Source organism: Pogona vitticeps, chromosome 1 (assembly GCF_051106095.1).
Source record: "Pogona vitticeps strain Pit_001003342236 chromosome 1, PviZW2.1, whole genome shotgun sequence".
NCBI lineage: Eukaryota > Metazoa > Chordata > Lepidosauria > Squamata > Agamidae > Pogona > Pogona vitticeps.
The window spans coordinates 81,161,894-81,182,252 of NC_135783.1; the positions used below are offsets into that span (position 1 = coordinate 81,161,894).

The 20,359-nt window shown below is 44.2% G+C and overlaps 1 protein-coding gene across 1 annotated transcript; it reads right to left on the bottom strand.

The window, feature by feature from the left end:
• Window positions 1-687: 687 nt before the first annotated feature.
• SLC35D3 (solute carrier family 35 member D3) lies at window positions 688-13,693 on the bottom strand. Its single transcript, XM_020779294.3, has 2 exons — window positions 13,002-13,693; window positions 688-4,317 (listed from the first exon to the last, which is right to left on the bottom strand). Exons 1-2 carry the CDS (start codon window positions 13,435-13,437, stop codon window positions 3,497-3,499), a joined length of 1,257 nt encoding a protein of 418 aa, XP_020634953.2. The 5' UTR covers window positions 13,438-13,693; the 3' UTR covers window positions 688-3,496.
• Window positions 13,694-20,359: the final 6,666 nt, after the last annotated feature.

A 20,359-nucleotide genomic window follows, 5' to 3' on the forward strand; every position in this document is an offset into this window, starting at 1 on the left:
TGGCAGGGCAGCATAAATGTTGCTGCACATCATGAGGGAGAGGCAACAGTATGGCCAGCCGCACTGTGCTTCCTTTTACCTCAGGCAGTGCGACAGCTTGCACTGCCCCAACGGGTTATTTGTAACATATAGTTTGGCTCATGATAGCTGCTGCCAGGAATGCTAGAAGCAGAAATTAAACATGATCTCAGAATCTTTAATTGCCGTGTAGGAAGGAGAGCCATACACAGGTGCGTAGTGCTTCTCATCCGGACAAACAACTGCTGGAAGGAGAAAGTGGGCCAGCCAACTCTTGTGCCCCCCCACCACAAAAAATAATGCTGAATAGAGCTGTAGCAAGTTTTAGGGTAAAACCAATTTGTGGAGCTACTGTGGAAACATGGAAAACTTGTTCTATGTGTTGGTTAGGTGTGTGAAAGAAAAGCAGGAAGGCATCTATCACAGAGGAAGGCAGGGAGAGACCCACCCACACCCAGGGCACCAGCAGTGGGAGCTATTGATTTAAGCCCAACATATTTTGAACAGTTGCTTTTCCTTAGAAGCACTTTTGCATAACATTTTTCACCAGGTTATTTTACACTACTGCAGCATATGTAGGAAAACAATAGAGGGAATCAAGATGATTAGTATTTCTGGATACACACTCACACAATTCTGTGAATGAGGCAGGGTAATTGTGATACAGAATTTTTGTCTGGAAATGCACCTAGGGACAACAGCTGCACAGGAGTGTGACTAAGGACAACCAAGAGTTTTAAACACATTTGAGAAGTAAATAAATAAACTTAATCTACTTTTAATTTCCTTTCTTTTCCCTGTTCAGTTTGATGTCATTCAAGCAGTGAAAGCATAACTGGAACAATGAGGGGTGTTGAACCACAATTCCCAGATTATCCTGGCTTGGTGAGTCTGAGAGACGTAGTCCAAAACAAAGGGATTTTTTTTTTCATGCCCTGCAGGAGCCCACTATCATTTTTTGTGTGTATGTTTCAACCTCCTAACTCTGCTTCATGGTAGCCAGTTCAGAGTCTGAGTAAGGAGAGAAGACTCATACCAGACTTTACAGGTGCTAAAATAATGAGCCACTTATGACCTTACTACTCAGTGTTTACAGCAGGGACTGGCTTAAATCAGTCCCCGCATAAGGTAATCTTCTCGGGCAATGAACACATCCTACCCAATGCATCCTACATGAGGAAGAAGGGACAGAAAGGCTGCAAGTAAATAGCAATGGGCTGCGGATTTGGGGATGTGATGTGGAAAATCAAGCAATGGAAGAATAGGAAAGGTAATTGCATGAGGTGTTCTATATAAGAAATAAAACAGCATTTCTGCTACTTTCTGTGAGGCCCATACAGTATATGGTTTTGGCCCTTCCCTCTTATTGCAAGGTTTCAGTTGCATGCAGAAGTTTTTCTGCATCCACACTGGCAGGCAACTACTTTCTATGAACACCCCTTAGTTTAAAATACTGCCATCTTGTAACACAGCCTTCCTAGACACAGTTTCCTCCAGAGGTTTAAAATATAACTCCCAGTCAGCATGATGTGGGAACTGTAGTCAAAAATAGCTGGTAGGTACTAGATTATAAACATTACAAAATGGTGAGCACGTTTCTGAGGTAAGGTAAATGTACTTCATACAGTGTGTAGAATTTATTGACCAAGTATATGTGGTTGATAGTCGAGATATCTTTGGACATCAGGTGCCATGAATCTGTGTATACTCACTGCAGGTAGCAAGAGCACTTGACCCTACCCACCTCAGTTTCCAGCTTCATTGATCCCTAACACATGGAGGGCAATGAGTCATGAAAGGGGTGAGCTTCACTATCTATGGACAGTTTCCATTTGAGTCAGGACCCTGGAAAATCAGATTCCCAACTGATCGGCTGAGCGCCCATGGGTACAGTAGAAGAGAATCCCTGCTTCATCACTCCCCATGTTAAAGAGAGTTAATGAGAAATGCAGGAAGTGGGGCAATAGGACTCCCCTCTATCTGCAGTAAGTGCACATGACCTGACAAATGTATAATGCCTGAATAGACCTACTGCCAAGGTTTTAAGATCTTTGGGGAAGGCCCTTTTCATAGTCCTGCCAGCATTAGTGAGGTTGCTGCAGATGTGAGAAAAAGCCTTTTCAGTGGCTGCTTGCAGGCAGCTGGAACTCCTCACCAAGCGAAGCTAGGTTTGTTACCTTTCTGCTGTCCTTCCCTTGGGAGGCAAAGATATTTTAATTCAGCAGCCCTTTAGCATATGAAAGCATGTGGGCTGTTGGGTATTGACTCCCTTATATTGTTTTGTTTTAATGTACTTGCCTTTAACCACTGCTATGTTCTCACAGTTACTCTATTTGGCTAAATAAATGAAACACATCAATATTCCTGGAAGATGTTTTAACAGCTACGTAGCATCCTGAACTTGGAAAAGATACCTTTTATGAGTACAGCTCTCAGAACCTTCCAGAAGCATAGCCACTGTTCATACTGGCTGGGAAATTCTGAGAGAAAGAGAATACGGAAAAGTAACTTTTTCAGGCTCTGCTGGAATCTCCATATTCAAAAGTCATTTGCCTCTGACTATCAGAAGCTGGGGCTGCTTGTAAGGTTCCTTGAGTCATCAGGGTAGCCAGTGTAGGAAGCAGTTTGTTGAATTAGATTGTCGTTAAGCCTGATCCTGCAAGGTTCTTCTTAAGTTCTTGTATTCTTATGATAATTTAAAGCACATATTCTATATTTTAAAAAAATATGTTTTCTAAAATAACAGCACTTGACTTCCATGTTGTACAGAAAACACAGGATTCTTGGCACATGTGTGTGTATACATCTGTTACCATAAATACTAAATAAAAATAAACTAGCTGAGAAAATTCTGAGGCAGGTTGGAGTCTAAACAGCTCATTCCCCCTCCCACACCTCTCTCACCTTGTCAACAAACATGGCAGAGGCAAAAACAAAGTAAAATCCTTCAGCCTTCTTAGCAGGTGGGACACTGTGGTGCGCAAGAATTCAAAAAATTATATGTAGGAGCCGTGAAAGAGATCACATACATCTCTTCCACTTCCTTGCCACCTAACCAATCACAGGGAATGTAGTGATACTTCCCTTTGAATTAGCTGAAGAACAAATATTTTTAGCATTTGCTTCTGTGGATCATGCTCTTAACAAATATGAACAATCCCACTACTCCTTCAAAGGGTGCTTACTGCAGAACACACCGAGAGTGTCATCCAGCTGACATCTCTGAATACAAAACTTTGCCTTCGAATGTTGAGGGTGTCTATTTTCTGGTCTAGGCCTGATTTGGGTGGAAAATTGAAATAACCCACTGAAAAATGGAATTTCACTAAACCTAAGCATGAACATCATGCTTCTGCTTTGTTATGAGGTAAAATCTTTCTAATAAACAATTGAGATGTGTCTGTGAAACCATCTGTACTCCCACCATAAAGAATACATTACATATATCCTTGACTATGATTTGCTAAGCAATGATTCTTCAAGGACTTGGTAGTTCCTCATTCTCTACTAAATAATCTTTCTTCATGTACTTTGCCCCCCTAACCAATCTCCATATTCCAAGATAAGCATCCTTTAAAGAGCTTTTGTTAAGTCCTTCAGAGCTGCCATCATCAGGGACAGCAGATGCATTTGAATCCCCCACAGTGTTGTCCTTTTCCTCCACAGTTTGCTGATTCCTTTCATTCCATGGCTCTTCTGTTGTTGTATCCCCAGGCTCCGTGGGTATCTCCTCCATTAGAAAGGGCGGCTGATTTTCCTCACATTCTTTCTTCTCCTCCTCTCTAATTTCCTTTTCCAGGTCTTCATAATTACTTTGTTTTCTTGTTTCGATATACTTGGCCACACAATAAATGACAGAGCCCACAGTATTTACAACCACACCTGCTATAAACAGTTTTGTGGGCTCAACGTCGTTGAATGCCACCATCCCGACAGTGATGGTAGCAATGCTTTTCACGACCCCAACAAAACTGGTGGTTACAGCTGAGTTGATGTAAGTGCAGTGAAGAGTAGTAAAATTCATGGCACAACCAATGAAGACACATGCAATAAAGATGCATGTCATAACAGGATCTTTCCACCCAGGGAAGGACCAGACATTGATGGCATCCATGCTGGCAAAGGCAAAGACAATGAGAAACGGGGTGGCTGAGACAGCAATGACATACTGGGCTGTCAGGGGCCCATAGTCACTGTCGGCACTCGTCTTCTGAATGAGCACCAAATATGCTGCATGCACCAATACAGCGAGCACTCCAGTCACGTACCCAAGGGGATCCCCAGTCAGGTCACCAGCGCCTGCCGATTTTGAAAGAAGGAGAGAAAAAAAGCACGCATTGACATGGGCTATACGCACGGCCTGACGTTCTTATATCAGGAAAATTCATGCAGAACAGATTTATCAAGAACTATTAATTATGACAGCTAAAGGGAATTTGGAACAAACAACAGCAAAAAGCCCTTAATTCAGCTCACAGGCTTCAAGAGACACACTGTGTGAATTTCTTCAAAATAGACAGTTAGCTCTTCACGAAATCAATCCTTACTATAAGTAGGAATGATGGGAGCAGAAGGTGGATTGTCATGAAAGGCCAGCAAGGGGTTAACATTTTTAAAACTATCAGGGATCGCAAGAGATGTATGTGGGATTTTCTGCCTCTGCTACCAAAATAAAATGTCTGGCTTTCGATGCGGCGTACACTGAATTTCCCAGGAGAAAAGGAATTATGTGAGAATTTGCCATTCTGCCTCTGGCTGTCCTTGCTCATGTCTACTAGCAGATAATGTCCTTTCTATACCAAATTTCAACCTCTGCTCAAATTAAGTGCAGTTTAGTAAACTACATGTAATTGACAACTTAGCAAAACTAGGTACCTGTTACGACCAGAAATAAATCACTTTATGATTAAGGAGAAGCCAAGACAGGCATTTGTGCTGGACTGGGACTTTGTCTGTACCCAAACCCACAACAGACTGCATTAGCGAATTCAACACAGCTGCTCAAAATAGCACATTTTCAAGAGTGCCACCAGAAAAAGGGACCAGTAAACCACTTCTGGGTACTTTATGCCTAAAAAGCCCAATGAGGGTTGCATTTGGAAATGATTTGACTGTACATTGTTGTTGTTGTTGTTGTTTATTTGAAAATACAAGTCACAGTCTTTGACTGGTGTTACACCATCATCATCTTAGAACTGCAGAGCTGGAAGGGACCCTGTGAATCACTGAGCCCAGCCCATCAAGGAGGCACAGTGGGGAACAGAACCCCCAGCTTCTGGCTATGCAGCCATAGACCTAAACCACTCAGCTCTCTATAACAGATACAAGTTTTAACCAAAAACCTAAGTATTGGTTAAGTAACAATGTAATATGTATGCTATTCCTATTCCTATTCCTATTATTATTATTCCTATTATTCCTATTGTTGCTGTTGTTGTTGCTGTTGTTGTTGTTGTTGTTGTTGTTGTTCAAATTTATTTTAAAAAATTCAAAAATAAACATTGACTAGTATTATCTAACAGATGCAAGGTTTAACCAAAAACCTAAATACTGTATACAGTATGTGAAATATGTGTATTTGTTAAAGTATGTATGTTGTTCTTAATATCACTGGTTTTTGTAGATCTGGTATAATTACTTCTGAGATCTGCAACTGCCTTTAATACTATGCAAAATTTCTTGATAGTGCTCCCAGATAACTATGGGAACCAATGAAGCATGTTTCATCCACAAGCAAAAAGTTTTGATTGCCAGATCTCTGAATTTTCTCATTTTCCCAATTCTTTCTTTTCCACTCTGGCATCCCCTGGAATTGCAATGTCAGTGATCCAGACACTTCTTTATTCTATTACTACTATGTCGGGTGTGTTATGTTCAAAGTATTTATAAGTTTGTATCCAGAAATCCCATAAGATCATGACTTCATTATTGTTGTTGTCATTGTTATCTGCATGCAGATTACTGTGAACATATGACTCTATAATTATACTTAAAATGTATATGAAGTTAGACTTGTGTTCAGTTATAATCTTTATTGTATCCTTTCACACATTTTTTTTCAAGATTGCATATAACTATACTGGGGTCTGTCCCGTGGCCATTTAGAGCCCAACTATTAGGTGAATGTAACATTGTTTTGAATGTTATCCTGGCAATTTTGGTGGCATTCAGAGAGTGACACAGAATCTTTTCACCAGTGTGAATCCAGCAGGCTATCTGAATTTAGTTAGGGAAGAAAACCAGACTTCTCTCAATTGGATTTAATAGTAAGCTAGCTTGCTTTTTGAACAGAGTGGCTTCTTTTTAAAATTTATGATTTGGATCCCACTCAATACTTTATTCATCCCTCACTTAGATCTACTAGCAAGAACAAATCCTTTTGCTCCAGTGGGTGGTTTGGAGAAATCATCCAAGGCTTTTGGTCTGCCACACTGAACATGGAGGTTTGGGAGAGCAGAAGGTGCCTGCTAAAACAGGTTATAAAGCTTTCACTGTGCTTATGCTCTCACATAGTATGGAAAATACACTGCCCTTCAATTTCTAGGTGAATGTTTATTCCATACCACAATTTAGTAGATTATCAACACAGAAAACAGTACTAATCAAGAACTAAGAGGACTTCTACGTAATGGAGAAGCCTTGAATTTTTGTGGAAAGCATAGTCAGAGTCAGAGACAGAGAGATTTTAGTTCTAAAAATCTTTCCATTTGCTGAAATGGTGAGAAACATTGGAGCCAAGGGACATGGAGCGTGCCATTAGTTTCACAAGACAAGGCACAGAATCCTCCCTATGGCAAACATTTCACAGAGATCAAGAGTCCACTTCTGCAGGATCATCCATCTTCTCTTACAGCTGGCAATTGCAGCAGTTGCAAGGAACAATGGAGCAGGATCCATTCACTAAATGCAAATGTTCCTAATCTGTCCTCAGTTTAAAGCAACTTTATAGTATGTTTTATAAAAGCAGGCATCTGCTTCTCTTTTTCACATTACATTGCTATCTTTATCTTTTGAAGAATAAGAACCTTTGAATCAGCTCAGTTGGAGCAATAATCCTACAGAGCCCATATCAGCGAGAATCCACTTGGTGGAAAACAGAAGGGGATTCGTAGTGTGTAGTCTGACAATCCTTATTATGGATTGCTGCCTTGTCGTAGTGAAGGGCTTGAGTAACTCAGAGAATCTATGGGCTATGCCGTGCAGGGAAACCCAAGATGAACAGGTTATAGTGGAGAGTTCTGACTAAACGCAATCCACCTGGAGTAAGAACTGGCAATGCCACTCCAGTATCTTTGCCAAGAATGCCCCATGATCAGAAACAAAAGGCTAAAAGATATGACACTAGAAGATGAGCCCCTCAGATCAGGAGGCATCCAACATGCTACTGAGGAAGAGCGGAGGACAAGTACAAGTAACTCCAGAGATAATGAAGTGGTTCGGCCAAAGCTGAAAGGACACTCAGCTGTGGACCCAAAGAAAAATACTGCATAGGAACCTGGAATGTAAGAGCTATGAACCTTGGGAAGCTGGAGGAGGTCAAACAGGAGATGGCAAGAATAAACATTGACATCCTGGGCATCAGTGAACTAAAATGGATGGGAATGGGCGAATTCAATTCAGACAATTATCATATCTACGACTGTGGGCAAGAATCCTGTAGAAGGAATAGAGTAGCCCTCATAGTCAACAAAAGAAAAGCTGTAATGGGATACAATCTCAAAAATGACAGAATGATTTCAATACGAATCCAAGGCAGACCTTTCAACATCACAGTAATCCAAGTTGATGCACCAATAACCGATGCTGAGGAGGCCGAAATTGACCAATTCTATGAAGACTTACAGCACCTTCTAGAAAAGACACCAAAAAAAGATGTTCTTCTCATTATAGGGGACTGGAATGCTAAAGCAGGGAGTCAAGAGATAAAAGGAACAACAGGTAGGTTTGGCCTTGGAGTTCAAAACAAAACAGGGCAAAGGCTAATAGAGTTTTGTCAAGAGAACAAGCTGGTAATCACAAACACCCTTTTCCAACAACATAAGTGGTGACTCTACACACGGACATCACCAGATGGCAATGCCAAAATCAGATTGATTATGTTCTCTGCAGCCAAAGATGGAGAAGCTCTATACAGTCAGAAAAACAAAACCTGGAGCTGATACTAGCTCTGATCTAGATTTGGTGGACAGAGTGCCTGAAGAATTATGGATGGAGGCTTATATCATTGTACAGGCAACAGCAACAAAAACCACCCCAAATAACAAGAAATGCAAGAAAGCAAGGTGGCTGTCCAAGGAGGCCTTACAAATAGCAGAGAAGAGAAGGGAAACCAAATGCTAGGGAAACTTACAGAAAATTGAATGCAGACTTCCAAAGAATAGCAAAGAGAGACAAGAGGGCCTTCTTAAACGAGCAGTGCAAAGAAAGAGAGGAGAAGAATAGAAAGGGAAAAAGCAGAGATCTGTTCAAGAAAATTGGAGATATTAAAGGAACCTTTTGTGCAAAGATGGACATGATGAGGGACAAAAATAGTAAGGACCTCACAGAAGCAGAAGACATCAAGAAGAAGTGGCAAGAATACACAGAGGAATGGGACAACCCAGATAGTGTGGTTGCTGACCTTGAGCCAGACATCCTGGAGAGTGAAGTCAAGTGGCCCTTAGAAAGCTTTTAAGGTGCTACACTCAATCCCAAAGAAGGGCAGTGCCAAAGAATGCTCCAACTACCGTACAATTGCACTCATTTAACACACTAGCAAGGTTATACTCAAAACCCTCCAAGGCAGGTTTCAGCAGTATTTGGACCGAGAACTCCCAGAAGTACAAGCTGTATTTTGAAGGGGCAGAGGAACTAGAGACCAAATTGCCAACATGCATTGGATTATGGAAAAAGCCAGAGAGTTCCAGAAAAACATCTACTTCTCCTTCATTGACTACACAAAAGCCTCTGACTGTGTGGACTACAACAAACTATGGCAAGTTCTTAAAGAAATGGGATTGCCTGACCACCTTATCTATCTCCTGCGAAATCTCTATGTGGCACAGGAAGCAAAAGTTAGAACTGGATATGGAACAAATGATTGGTTCAAAATTGGGAAAGGAGTACGACGAGGCTGTATATTGACCCCTGGCTTATTTAACTTATATGCATCATACGAAAGGCAAGACTGGAAGAATCCCAAGCCGGAATTAAAATTGCCGGAAGAAATAACAACCTCAGATATGCAGATGATACCACTCTGATGGCAGAAAGTGAGGAGGAATTAAAGAACCTCATAATGAGGGTGAATGAGGAGAGCACAAAAAATGGTCTGAAGCTCAACATCAAAAAAACCTAAGATCACAGCCACTAGTCCCATCACCTCCTGGCAAACAGAAAGGGAAGATATGGAGGCAGTGACAGATTTTACTTTCTTGGGCTCCATGATCACTGCAGATGGTGGTAGCAGCCACAAAATTAAAAGACCCCTGCTTCTTGGGAGGAAAGTGATGACAAACCCAGACAGCATCTTAAAAAGCTGAGACATCAACTTGCTGACAAAGGTCCGCATAGTCAAAGCTATGGTTTTTCCAGTAGCGATGTATGGAAGTGAGAGCTGGAAGGCTGACTGCAGAAGAATTGATGCCTTTGAATTGTGGTGCTGGAGGAGACTCTTGAGACTGCAAAGAGAACAAACCTATCCATTTTGAAGGAAATCAACCCTGAGTGGTCATTGGAAGGACAGATGCTGAAACTGAGGCTCCAATGCTTTGCCATCTCATGAGAAGAGAAGACTCCTTGGGAAAGACCCTGATGTTGGGAAAGTGTGAAGGCAAGAGGAGAAGGGGACGACAGAGAATGAGATGGTTGGATAGTGTCATCGAAGCAACCAGCATGAATTTGACCAAACTCCGGGAGGCAGTGGAAGACAGGAGGGCGTGGTGTGCTCTGGTCCATGGGGTCACAAAGAGTGAGACACAACTTAACGACTAAACAACAGTCCGACAATAGCTTACTTTGAGGCACCTTGACAGCAGTCATTGCCTGCCTTACAGGTGCTTATTTTGTTTCAAGCCTGTTTTGCAGTACTGAACTGCAAAAAAAAAAAAAAAAAGCCTGAAAAAAATCTGCAGGCATTTTACTCGTACTGTCGCTGATACACACATATTACGTATGTAAGATCATCAGGGTCAATCATTGTTAGATTCCACTTTTTCCAAGTCCCTAATCACTCATATGACTGCTGTTGTTTTAAAATGAGAAACAGAGGTAATGAGGGGTTGAATGCAGGTGGTCAAAGCTATCTTTACAAAGCATTCAGGTGGTCAAAGCTATCTTTACAAGTGAAATTATCTGAATACCAGAAGTTGCTCAGGATCACCTCTAATGAATTTTTACACTGCACATACACATGATGGAGGACATAAGCAAATGACTGTTTGGCTTCCAGTAGACAGAAGGAAGCCTGTTGCCTTACTAGAACCTAGATTCATTCATCCTGTTAACCTGGATGATGGAGGACAAAAGGAAGCGATTTTTTACGCATTACATAGTAAACTTGTGGAATTCATTACCAAACGAAATACTGGTAACTATCAAGGGTGGAGGTGGTTTTAAATGGATATTAGATACATTCATAGAATAGATAATGCTAGCAGTAGTTACTTGTCACGGTGGGCATACATCCCTCCAATATTGGAAATGTTAACCCTCTGAATTCCAGCTGCCAGGAAACATCTGCAGTATAATGTTACTGTGTTCATGAGGCTTTCCATAGGTATCTGGTTGACAAATATGGCAATAGAATGCTGGACTAGATAGGCCTTCAGTCTGATGCTCCAACATGGTTCTCTTATGTTCATATGAGTATATTTCATAAGAAAGAAATGAGAGTGGGCAGGTGTTTCTTCCTGGAACAAGTCTTCCTTCACCCCATTTCATGCTCATATAATGCTAGTGACCAGGATTCACGCCAACATGGCAGTAACAGAGAAGGCTCCTCCTGCTGCTACATAGGAATTATTATATGATCTGCCTGGTTGAACCCGAATAACACAAACAGATCATCCAGACTGTTACCCAGTGACCCATGACCATCAGCTGCCAAAGCTGTATACTTCCATGAAACGAAAACATTGCTGGAAGAATCCATCTTCAGATAGCCACCTCCTCATAAACAAGCAATGTTTATTTATATACAGTAGATATTTATATAGAGAAATATATAAAGGAGTTATCTGCTGTTAAATTACAGGTGTCCTGTAGATCAGGTTTTTAATTCGCAGTCTGCATAGTCCTTTCATATCCTTCCACACTGACCAAGGACTCTATTTACATTGCAAAAAAAAAAATTCAACCCTTTTGTGTTTTAATTTAAAACAAACGATCTGACAGAAAAGTGCTTAGTAGTGCCAATTAATTTTATATACATGCACATGTATAAGTTCTGGCAGTTATCCCTTTCCACTGACTATTAAGGAACTCATAATAGCCTTTAATTATAGGCTGCCTGGTGGGTCCGAAATGTGGATTTTCTCAGAGTTTTTCTCATCCTTGGCAACAGCTGATATGTGACAGATAAGCCAGGCAGCTGCAAATAACATGATGGAGTTAAATGAGGGACTGGGAATAACCAGCTGGGCCTCTTCAAGCATGGCATTTCTCCCATATGGAGATAACCTGTGAGAAAGGGGGTGAATCACATCTGTCCACATATACGGGCCATGTATGGAAAATACGGTAACATATATTTCGCAGTGGCAACAAGTGTTTAAAAGCTGTGTGCTTGCAATTCTACACATTCTTCCCTACAAACTGATTATCTGTCTTTGTATAGAAAAAAAATGTGATCTGATCATGTGTGTTCACGGTTTTGAATAAATGCTTATGACAGAGGAAGGTCGTTGACGCAGAATTTTAAATGTGGCCAACTTATGCACTTTTAAGTTAAACAGGGACAATACTGCCATATTAACCTAAGGTTGTGAGGAGGGAACACTGGTGTATACGCTGACATAAAAAGATTCAGCAATTTGGTCAAGCTCCTGACATATTTATCCAACTTTAAAAATACATACATTAATAGAATGAAGTAGCCCTCAGGCAAACAGTGGTATTTAGAGAGGTGTGGGAATAGTAGCAGGAATGTGAGGGATGAGATCAAAGACAAGTCTACAGAATGACTGTATAGACAGACAGCAGTGAGAGAAGGATGACAGTGAAAAACAGAGCTAAGAACTTTCACTAGTTACAGTAAATATAACGGACAGAGAAGAATTTGTGAGACTGGGAGATATGTACAGGTTTTCGGCAGTGGTGGGGTGACATGTGGGAATTAGTGAAATGGTTGATTCAGTGGAATGAAGCATTTCCAGAACTGGGAGGCAGAGTATTAAAATAAAGTATTAATAACACACCACAAAGTCTGGAAGGTGACCGAACACATCAGAGTACATTGGGAGGAAATGGTGTATGAAAAGAGGTGTGAGGAAACTGATGAATCAGAAGAAGAGTAATGCACTGAAAGCGGTGTGGAATCACATAGGCTAATTCAGGCCGCAGAGGTCCTCTGAGATCTAATAGTAGTAATTTTAGAAAACACAGAAGGAGGAGGATAAGGATGGCACCAGGTCTGCAGAAGGCAGTGGAGGACCACAGGAAGGCCCAGGCAGAGGCAAGGGGGTCAGGGGCATCCCGGGTGAGAGGAACCGAGGGGAGGGATGCTCCTGAGGACGGCCAGGGGGGAGTCATGTGGAAGGACGGAGGCTATTCTGGGCAGGGAGGCGAATGAATTGCGGACGGAGGAGAGGGTGGGGGGTTAAGGAGGGGGCCGCAGGGCTGAGCGGAGAGGGGGAAAACGGGAAGGGGGAAATGAATCCGGACAGAGTCCGAGGGCTTCTCCTGAAGGGAGCCCTGTGAGCCCGGGAGAGGCCCCGGCCCGGCTTCTCTCTCTCTCTCTCTCTCTCTCTGTCTCGGAGGGTCGCGGGGGGGGGGGCGGCACTCACCTGCCAGCGCGGCCCCGCAGGTGGTGATGAGGACGGCCACGGAGACGCCGAGGGAGGGGATGCCGTTCTTGAGCACCAGGACGCCGATGAGGAGCGTGACGAGGGGCAGGCACCGCTTGAAGACCACGTACATGGGCAGGCTGAGGCCGCGCAGGGACCAGAGGGTGAGGCTGGACTGCAGCGTGGAGAGCACCGTGACCCCGGCGAAGAGGCGCGCCAGGCTGAAGCCGAAGGGCGGCAGGTCGAGGGCGCCCCGGCGCCGCAGCACCTCCAGGCTGAGCGCCGCCGTGGAGCTGGTCAGGCACTGCAGCAGCGTCAGGAAGGCGAAGTGGTAACGGCTGATGAGAAACTTCAGCAGGATGTTGAGCGAGCCCGAGAAGACCCCGTGCGCCACCGCCACCGAGATGCCCAGCGCGCGGCCCCGGCACCGCTGCATGCTGGTGCGCTCCCGCTCCCTCGCCGCCGCCGCCGCCGCCGCCCCGGACCCACCGGCCGACCGCCCCCCAAAGCCAGCCGAGCCGAGCCGAGCCGAGCGGGGCTGCTCCCGGGGCTGAAGGGGGTGTGGGGGGGGGAGTGTTAGTGGAGGAGGACGAGGACGCGCAGGCTGCGGTCCCTGTCGCTCGCTCACTTGCTCGCCCGGGCGCAGGAAGGGTCTTCGCGCCTCCACACCAACCAGCTCGCCAGGGATGGCGGCAGCGGCGGCGCCAACTTTGCCTTAGAGCCCGAGCGCGGCGCTCTGCCCAGCGCGCCCAGGGACGGCGCGGCGGGAGGACTGGACGGCCACCCAGTGATGCTCAGGAAGGGCGGGCAGGAGGGGGCACCACCGGATCGGCGGGTGGGAAATGCCTCTGCAGGCGCGAGAACCGGCCGCCCACCAGCTCCCCCGGCAGCATCGCCTCTTGCTGACGCAGCAGGGGGCTGGGTGCCCGGGCGCTTCCCATTACCTTAATTAAACGGAGGCGATTGGCGAGGCGCGCGCGCTGGCCGCGCTTCCTTCTTGACCCGCCGCGATGGGTCTGAGCGTGAATCATGGATGCTCTTTGTTCCTGGAAGAGAACGGAGGCGGGGGGCGGGGGGGTGGGATGAGGAGCAGGAGGGGGGCAGAAAGGTTATCGGGGTAGCTGGAATGCCCCCCCCCCGGGTCTTCAAACTCCTTAGGTGTCTTAAGAACAACAAAACAACAAACCCCTTAAGTTTGGTCACCCCTTTCAAGCAAAAGCAAAGGACTGTGTCTGGCTTCTTGAGAAATAAAACCTTACCCCGCTGCCCCCCAGTTCCCCCCCACACACCCTGTTAGCAAGCAAAGCTCATAAGTGGGGCTGAGCAGGAGTCGGGCGGGGAGGGAGCCACGAGTCTGAACGGGTAAGTTATGCTTCTTGGCGGGCAATTCACTAATGGAAGAGAGTCATCCATCCTTATTAAATGAATATGGGCGAGGGTCTCCATATAAGGCAACACGGCTATCGATCCGCCCTTGCCTGGCAGGTCTTCGATGAGCTGGAAGAACAGGTGCTCCAGAAGCGGCCGCAAGAGTTAACCCTTGAGGGGGGGGGAGAGAGAAGGCAGACGCCTGTGCGGGTCTGGGGATTTGGGGGGCGGCTTTTTGGCGTATCTTGGCTAATGGATCTACTCTCAAGCATTAGGTGCTGAAGCGCTAGGGGGTTCTGTTTTCATGTCCGCTTTGATCCAGAACCGTCAAAGAAACCCAAGAGGATTCAGAAGGGAGGGGAAAGATTTTCTGCCCTGTGGTTCGGAGTGGCGGGAACTCCTTGGGCGTCGAAAGAGAGCAAAACCGGCCGATGCGCCCGGTTCTTCTCTGAGGAGAATGTTGGAGGACCCATCGTGGAGGATCCACTACCGCCACCGACCCGAACCTCCCGCACTGGGGCAGGCAGGGCCGCTCCACACACCGGCGCCTCCATCGTGCCACCCCGACGGCCGAGAGCTTTCGGAGGCCCGGAGGCAGCTAGCTGCGAACGGGACGCCACGGCACCGCAGCCAGCCCCCTTCTCTCCCTTCCCCTTCTCGACATTGTGCAGTATTGTGTTCTATTGGGAAAGAGTTTGAACGGGAAAACAGCGAACGCGAGGAAGCTCTAGCGCTGGAAAAGGCGGGCCGCCGAAGAGGCAGGTTGAGCGGCTTCCTCCTACTTAAATGGGAAGGGAATCCTAGACAGGCCCGCCGCTTTCACAGGTACAGTATCTGCCTGTGAAAATATCGTTAATGGGCATCGATTAAATAAAATCCAAGACTTCCGTCGGGCGTCCTATGGTCTTCCTTGAGCGAGAGAAGGACCCAGGAGAAGAGACCAAAGGTTTCTGCCGGCCACCCCCCTGCGTCAGGGCAGGCCACCAGCCGGGCGCTAAGGCGACAGCCCTTGGCCCTTCGCTGTCTCCTAGCAACTGGGGATCTCTGGGCCACTGACTTTGCCAAAGGCTAAGAGCCTTTCCATAGACGTTCTGGCCTCTGAATGTGTGGGGTCTCTTTCCCACCTAGGAAAGAAGAAAGCCAGGGCCTTGCAAGGAGACCAGATTGGTAGCAGAGCCTAGCCTCCCAACGGCACTAGGCTCAGCTTCCACACCCAGACCGCCCCCCTCTCCAGGTTAGAGTGTCAGAGGAGGAAGCCACGACCATTGGACTGCAAGACCTGAGCTGGAAAAATGACTTGACAGCACATGGCAGCAACACAGCCCATCATGGACTTTCCCTTGGCTCCCTGCAGTCTACTGGATCCATTCTGAGGAAACTAGGAGAGTTCTGAGCAGAGGTGCCCGAGACATGTCTTGGCCTGAGGAGGCCTGTCCCCTTTCCATGTGCCAAAGGGAGTGGCAGTTGAAAGCTTCTGCAATGTTGAACCCGGAGCAGAACACTCCATCCTAGGCTTCTCACTGCCAACTCCTGGACCTTTTAAGTGCAAGAGTACTCTGGGCATGCTGTCTTGCGTACCCACCTCCTCTTTCCAACACCCCACTTCCAGTTATCTCCCACCATCCACTGCCTGAGGCAACAGCCTCACTCCTCCTAACGGTACTAGGAGACAGCTGGAGGGTGGGAGAATGGAAAAAGTAAACAAGGACTGTTAAGCTGATTGGGAACGAACACTATAGGGCTTGTAAATTATTCATTTCACCCAATAATTGTGTATACGTTTTTATCACACCAGATTCTACACACTTTTGCCTGCTGTGCTCTTGAAGCTGAAGAAGTAAATGAACCCCTGAATTAAACCCCCGAGAAGAAAAGGAGAACTTGGTGGAGGTCTGTGGTCAATATTACTCTTACAGGAAGAATAAACTGACAGACAAGGAGCCCTTTTCCTGCCTCCCACTGGCACCACCTCCTTATGTATTCTTATCACCTGCAGCTCCAAACTAAACATTTCTATCCATAGGCCTTGGCATCCACAGGGACCAGCTACAAAATTTCATCCATTAATACAGTTCTGTACCTTTTCCCCCTGTCTTCCAATGATGATTATTATGTTTCAGATTTAGGAGATGGAAGTTGACCAAGATATACTCAAGCACAGAACATGGAAAAGTTACATTTTTGGACTACAATACCCAGAATCTTGTCACCAAGCTGGATTCAAATGGAAGAACGTTCACATGAGCATTTTTACATAAACACTGGCTTACAAATATAAAATAATTTGGTTGTGCCTTTTAAAATGGCAGTGGCAATGACCCTATCTATATAGCAATGCCCTTCCTGTTCCATAAACATTGCTCCCCCACTTTAAAAGTCTTTTTTTTTTTTTTTGGCCAGGCATTTACTTTTATTCCCTTGCTTTGACAATTCACTATCAGCCTAAGATGGGATGTCTGGAGGTGGACTAAGTTGCCCATTGCTAACCTGATACAAATTCTGAGTATCCTCAACATTATTTCAGCTTTTCTGGCTATACTTCAGATTATGAGATGGTTGTGTTTTGAATGCAGAGTAGAATGAAGTGCATCAGAGTGACAATACTTAGATAAGATCTTGAATGAAAACAGGCCACACTGCTGCCTGTTAAATCATTGCCATTAAATTGCATTAAGAAGCCAAACAAAAAGATTGATCATGTCGTTTTCTCTGAAATCTCAGTTTCATGGTGATATTGGAAGAAGGACACTCAGATAGACAGACAGACCCAAACAATATTGGCCACAGTACTTTCCACTCTTCTTTTCTCATTGGCTTGTTTGCTAGATTAATTAAATTAAGACATCTTTATCCTTTTCGTCAGCCAAAACATCTTTTGTGGCAGTACAATTAGCAAAAACAAAGCACTCCTCTTCTGCAGAATCATCATCTAAAAATGCATAACACGAAAGGAAATAGAGACGGGGAGAGCAGAGGAAAGGTCAAGGGATTTTTTTAGCCAAGCTGGTGGAATGCGCATCAATTTCTCTTGCAACTTGCTGCCATTAACTGAGGTGGGAATAATGGAGGAAAAAGCATGATGGAGGTGATTTGTCAATTTGTCAGCAGGGCTGATGGAATTGCCTTGGTTCCCAGTGTTGCACTGTGAAGGTCTTTTCTTACACTGTTCCTTCCTTCCTTCCTTTTTTTTCTTTTTTTGGGCAGCCAGCCATGGACTTCTCCAGAACCACTCCCAAGCAATTTGCTAATGAGCAACCTCCATTCCTTAAAGTGAACCCAGTACTAATACTAATAAAGCACATACTACTGCTGCTACTAATAATAATTATGTGCCTTCAAGTTGATTGCGACCTATGGCAAACCTTTTCAGGCTTTCCTATGTATATTCAGAAGTTCCGTGGGCACTCTTGGACCATGTACTTTTGCCCAAGACACAGGCTCAGTCTTCTCTGATAAGACATGGTGGGGAATCAAACTCCTCCCCCCTGGCTCAGCAGCCAGGGGCTCCATCTCACTGATTTAGTGAGCACAGAAGATGCTACTACGTACTTGGAAAAGCAGAACAGAAACACTCTTCAGTCTTTTCTAAAGATACACACTGACCATTTAGACAGATGTAATTTCATTAGCTTCAAGGGGTCTTCAGTAATGAAAATATTTACTAAAATCATTCTCTTAAGCCGCCCAGAGTGGTAGAATATACCAGATGGGCGAGGTATAAATAAATAAATAAATAAATATAAATAAATAAGCTATAGAACTAATAATAAAACTATTTAGTAGTAGTAGTAATAATAATAATAGTAATAATAGTAATAATCCTGTAGCCCTGTGGCCCATAGATTTACCTTCCTGCGGTCTTGAACCATGCTCATACCAGTCACAGAGAGGAAGATCTGAAATTCCTCCAGCCAGTACAGAAAAACTTTGGGTGGCCTCTCCTGCCCATGTTGGACTTTGGAGAGGAGTACAAAAGTGTGTGTTGAGAGTGTGGGTGGGAGAGGATTTGGGTCTATAGGATCACAAGGCCTTGGAGCCTCCCAACTATGCCCTCCACTGGGAATGGTATTTAGATGTGCCTCAGAGCTTGTCTAACTCAATTGCAGCAAAAGTGAGAAGCATGCCCTGTGGAGGGGGAAATGAGCCAAAATCAGTTCCATTTTTACTTCTGCCCTGTTGGTAAAAGCCCAGCAGGGCTCTGGCTGGCATGGAGCCTTCCATATTGGAACACTCAGTCTATTCGCCTCCACCCCAAGAATACTAATTTTAATGCAGAATTGCAATAATTTTAAAGCACACTGTGATAAAAACACTCAGAGCACTTGCATAGAAATCTCACATTTTCATGGCATGTGCAAAACCATGAAAGGAGAAAACAGGGAAGGGTTTGAATGTGCCCTTTAAAATAAGGATTAAACATCAATGGCATTTCTACTTAAAAGGCCATTTCTGAATGTAGTTACTGAAGGACCCCCAAGATACTGCTGTGAACCTTAAAAGCCACTACTTTAAAAAAAGTCATTATGCTTGAAGAATTAAAAGCTGGCTTCCAGTTACTGCTGATGAATCATTTTTTCCTTATATTCTGCAATATGTTTATATAGGCCTGATTTAGAGGGTATTTGTTAAGGTTGAAAGGTGGACTCTATTTATTTATGATAGATTTAGCATTGGATTTATTTATTTTTCAAAAAGCACTGGATAACATGACATTAAAGTTAGCATATGGGGAAATTGATAGAATTAGAAGAGATCAAAGTAGCAAAGTGGAGCCAGGGCTCAAAGGGTTGGAACACTGGACCTTTGGATTAAGGGGGAACAGTGGCAACATCTGCCTCCTTCCTGAGGCTTCCCTGCTCTTCTTGAGTTTGCCTTCAGTCTTCATAGTAGGTGGAGAGGAAATGGATTTTCCCAGTAAGAATATATAGTTGTGAGCTCTCTCTGGTCCCACAAAATATTTGGTGGTCTAGTTGCCTTGAATTGCTAATTAAGTGCCATTATGTAGGACTCTTTTTTTCATTGAAATGAAATTTGCTAGAAAAAGGTTTGTCGACATACATACCTACCTGCCTTCTTGGCTTCTTCTTTAGGGGCATCGCTTTGGGGACTATCATATTGCTTCGAAATTCCCAACTATAGCACTGAATCTTATGCATCTCGTTGGGTGTAAAGACCACACACTCTCATCTGTTCCATCATGTGACACACGTGAGACTTCTCTTTGTGTTATACTATTATTTATTTTTACTATCATAAAGCTTTATTTTGTTTAATACTGTTTCTCCCTTATACACACAAACACATAAATAATATAAAATACACGATTACTTTCATTTTCTTTAACATGTTGTTTGCGCAGACAGCGAGGAGAGAATAAAATGGTATTAATACTTGAAGCAATCAATTTTAGCTGTTATGTCTCTGAGTATTACCAAAAGGTATATGCAGTAATTTTATAGAGCTGTGCAATTTCTTGGCTATTAAATGTACACGTTTTTGTGACACTTCTATCTCCTGCAATCTCTCTTGGAGAAAAACTGAAAATAGAACTTCTATGTTTAATATTATAAACAGACTAGTTAGATAGTTTTTAAAAAATCAGAAATGTGCTTTAGATAAGGAAACCTGGACGTTGCGTGGAACTTCACAGTTTTTCCGTTTATTTCAGTGGAGAGAACAGAATTGTGAGGGTGCACACACTCAGATGCATGCACTGGGATATGCAGAGATGCACTCACTTCACATCTGGGGAACCTCCTGCACACTCTAACACATGCCTAAATCACTAGATCACAGACACATTTGATGTTTGCAAGCCTAGTTTAAAATATAGTGTTTTTATGAAGGATTTCATCAGTCCCACTGCCTCGTTGAAACAGAAAAACTAATATATAGAGATCTCTGCAACTCTCAAAAATAAATTCTATTTATAATTGGAATAATTAGCAAATGTTGAATGCTCCCAGGATCAAAATGTACACAAATAGAAT

Bases quoted from the DNA above. Each gene is read 5' to 3' on its own strand.
- SLC35D3 (XM_020779294.3), bottom strand. From the start codon at position 13,437: ATGCAGCGGTGCCGGGGCCGCGCGCTGGGCATCTCGGTGGCGGTGGCG. The intron at 4,318-13,001 runs GTGAGTGCCGCC...CAAAATCGGCAG, and splicing joins CTGCGGGGCCGCGCTGGCAG to GCGCTGGTGACCTGACTGGG.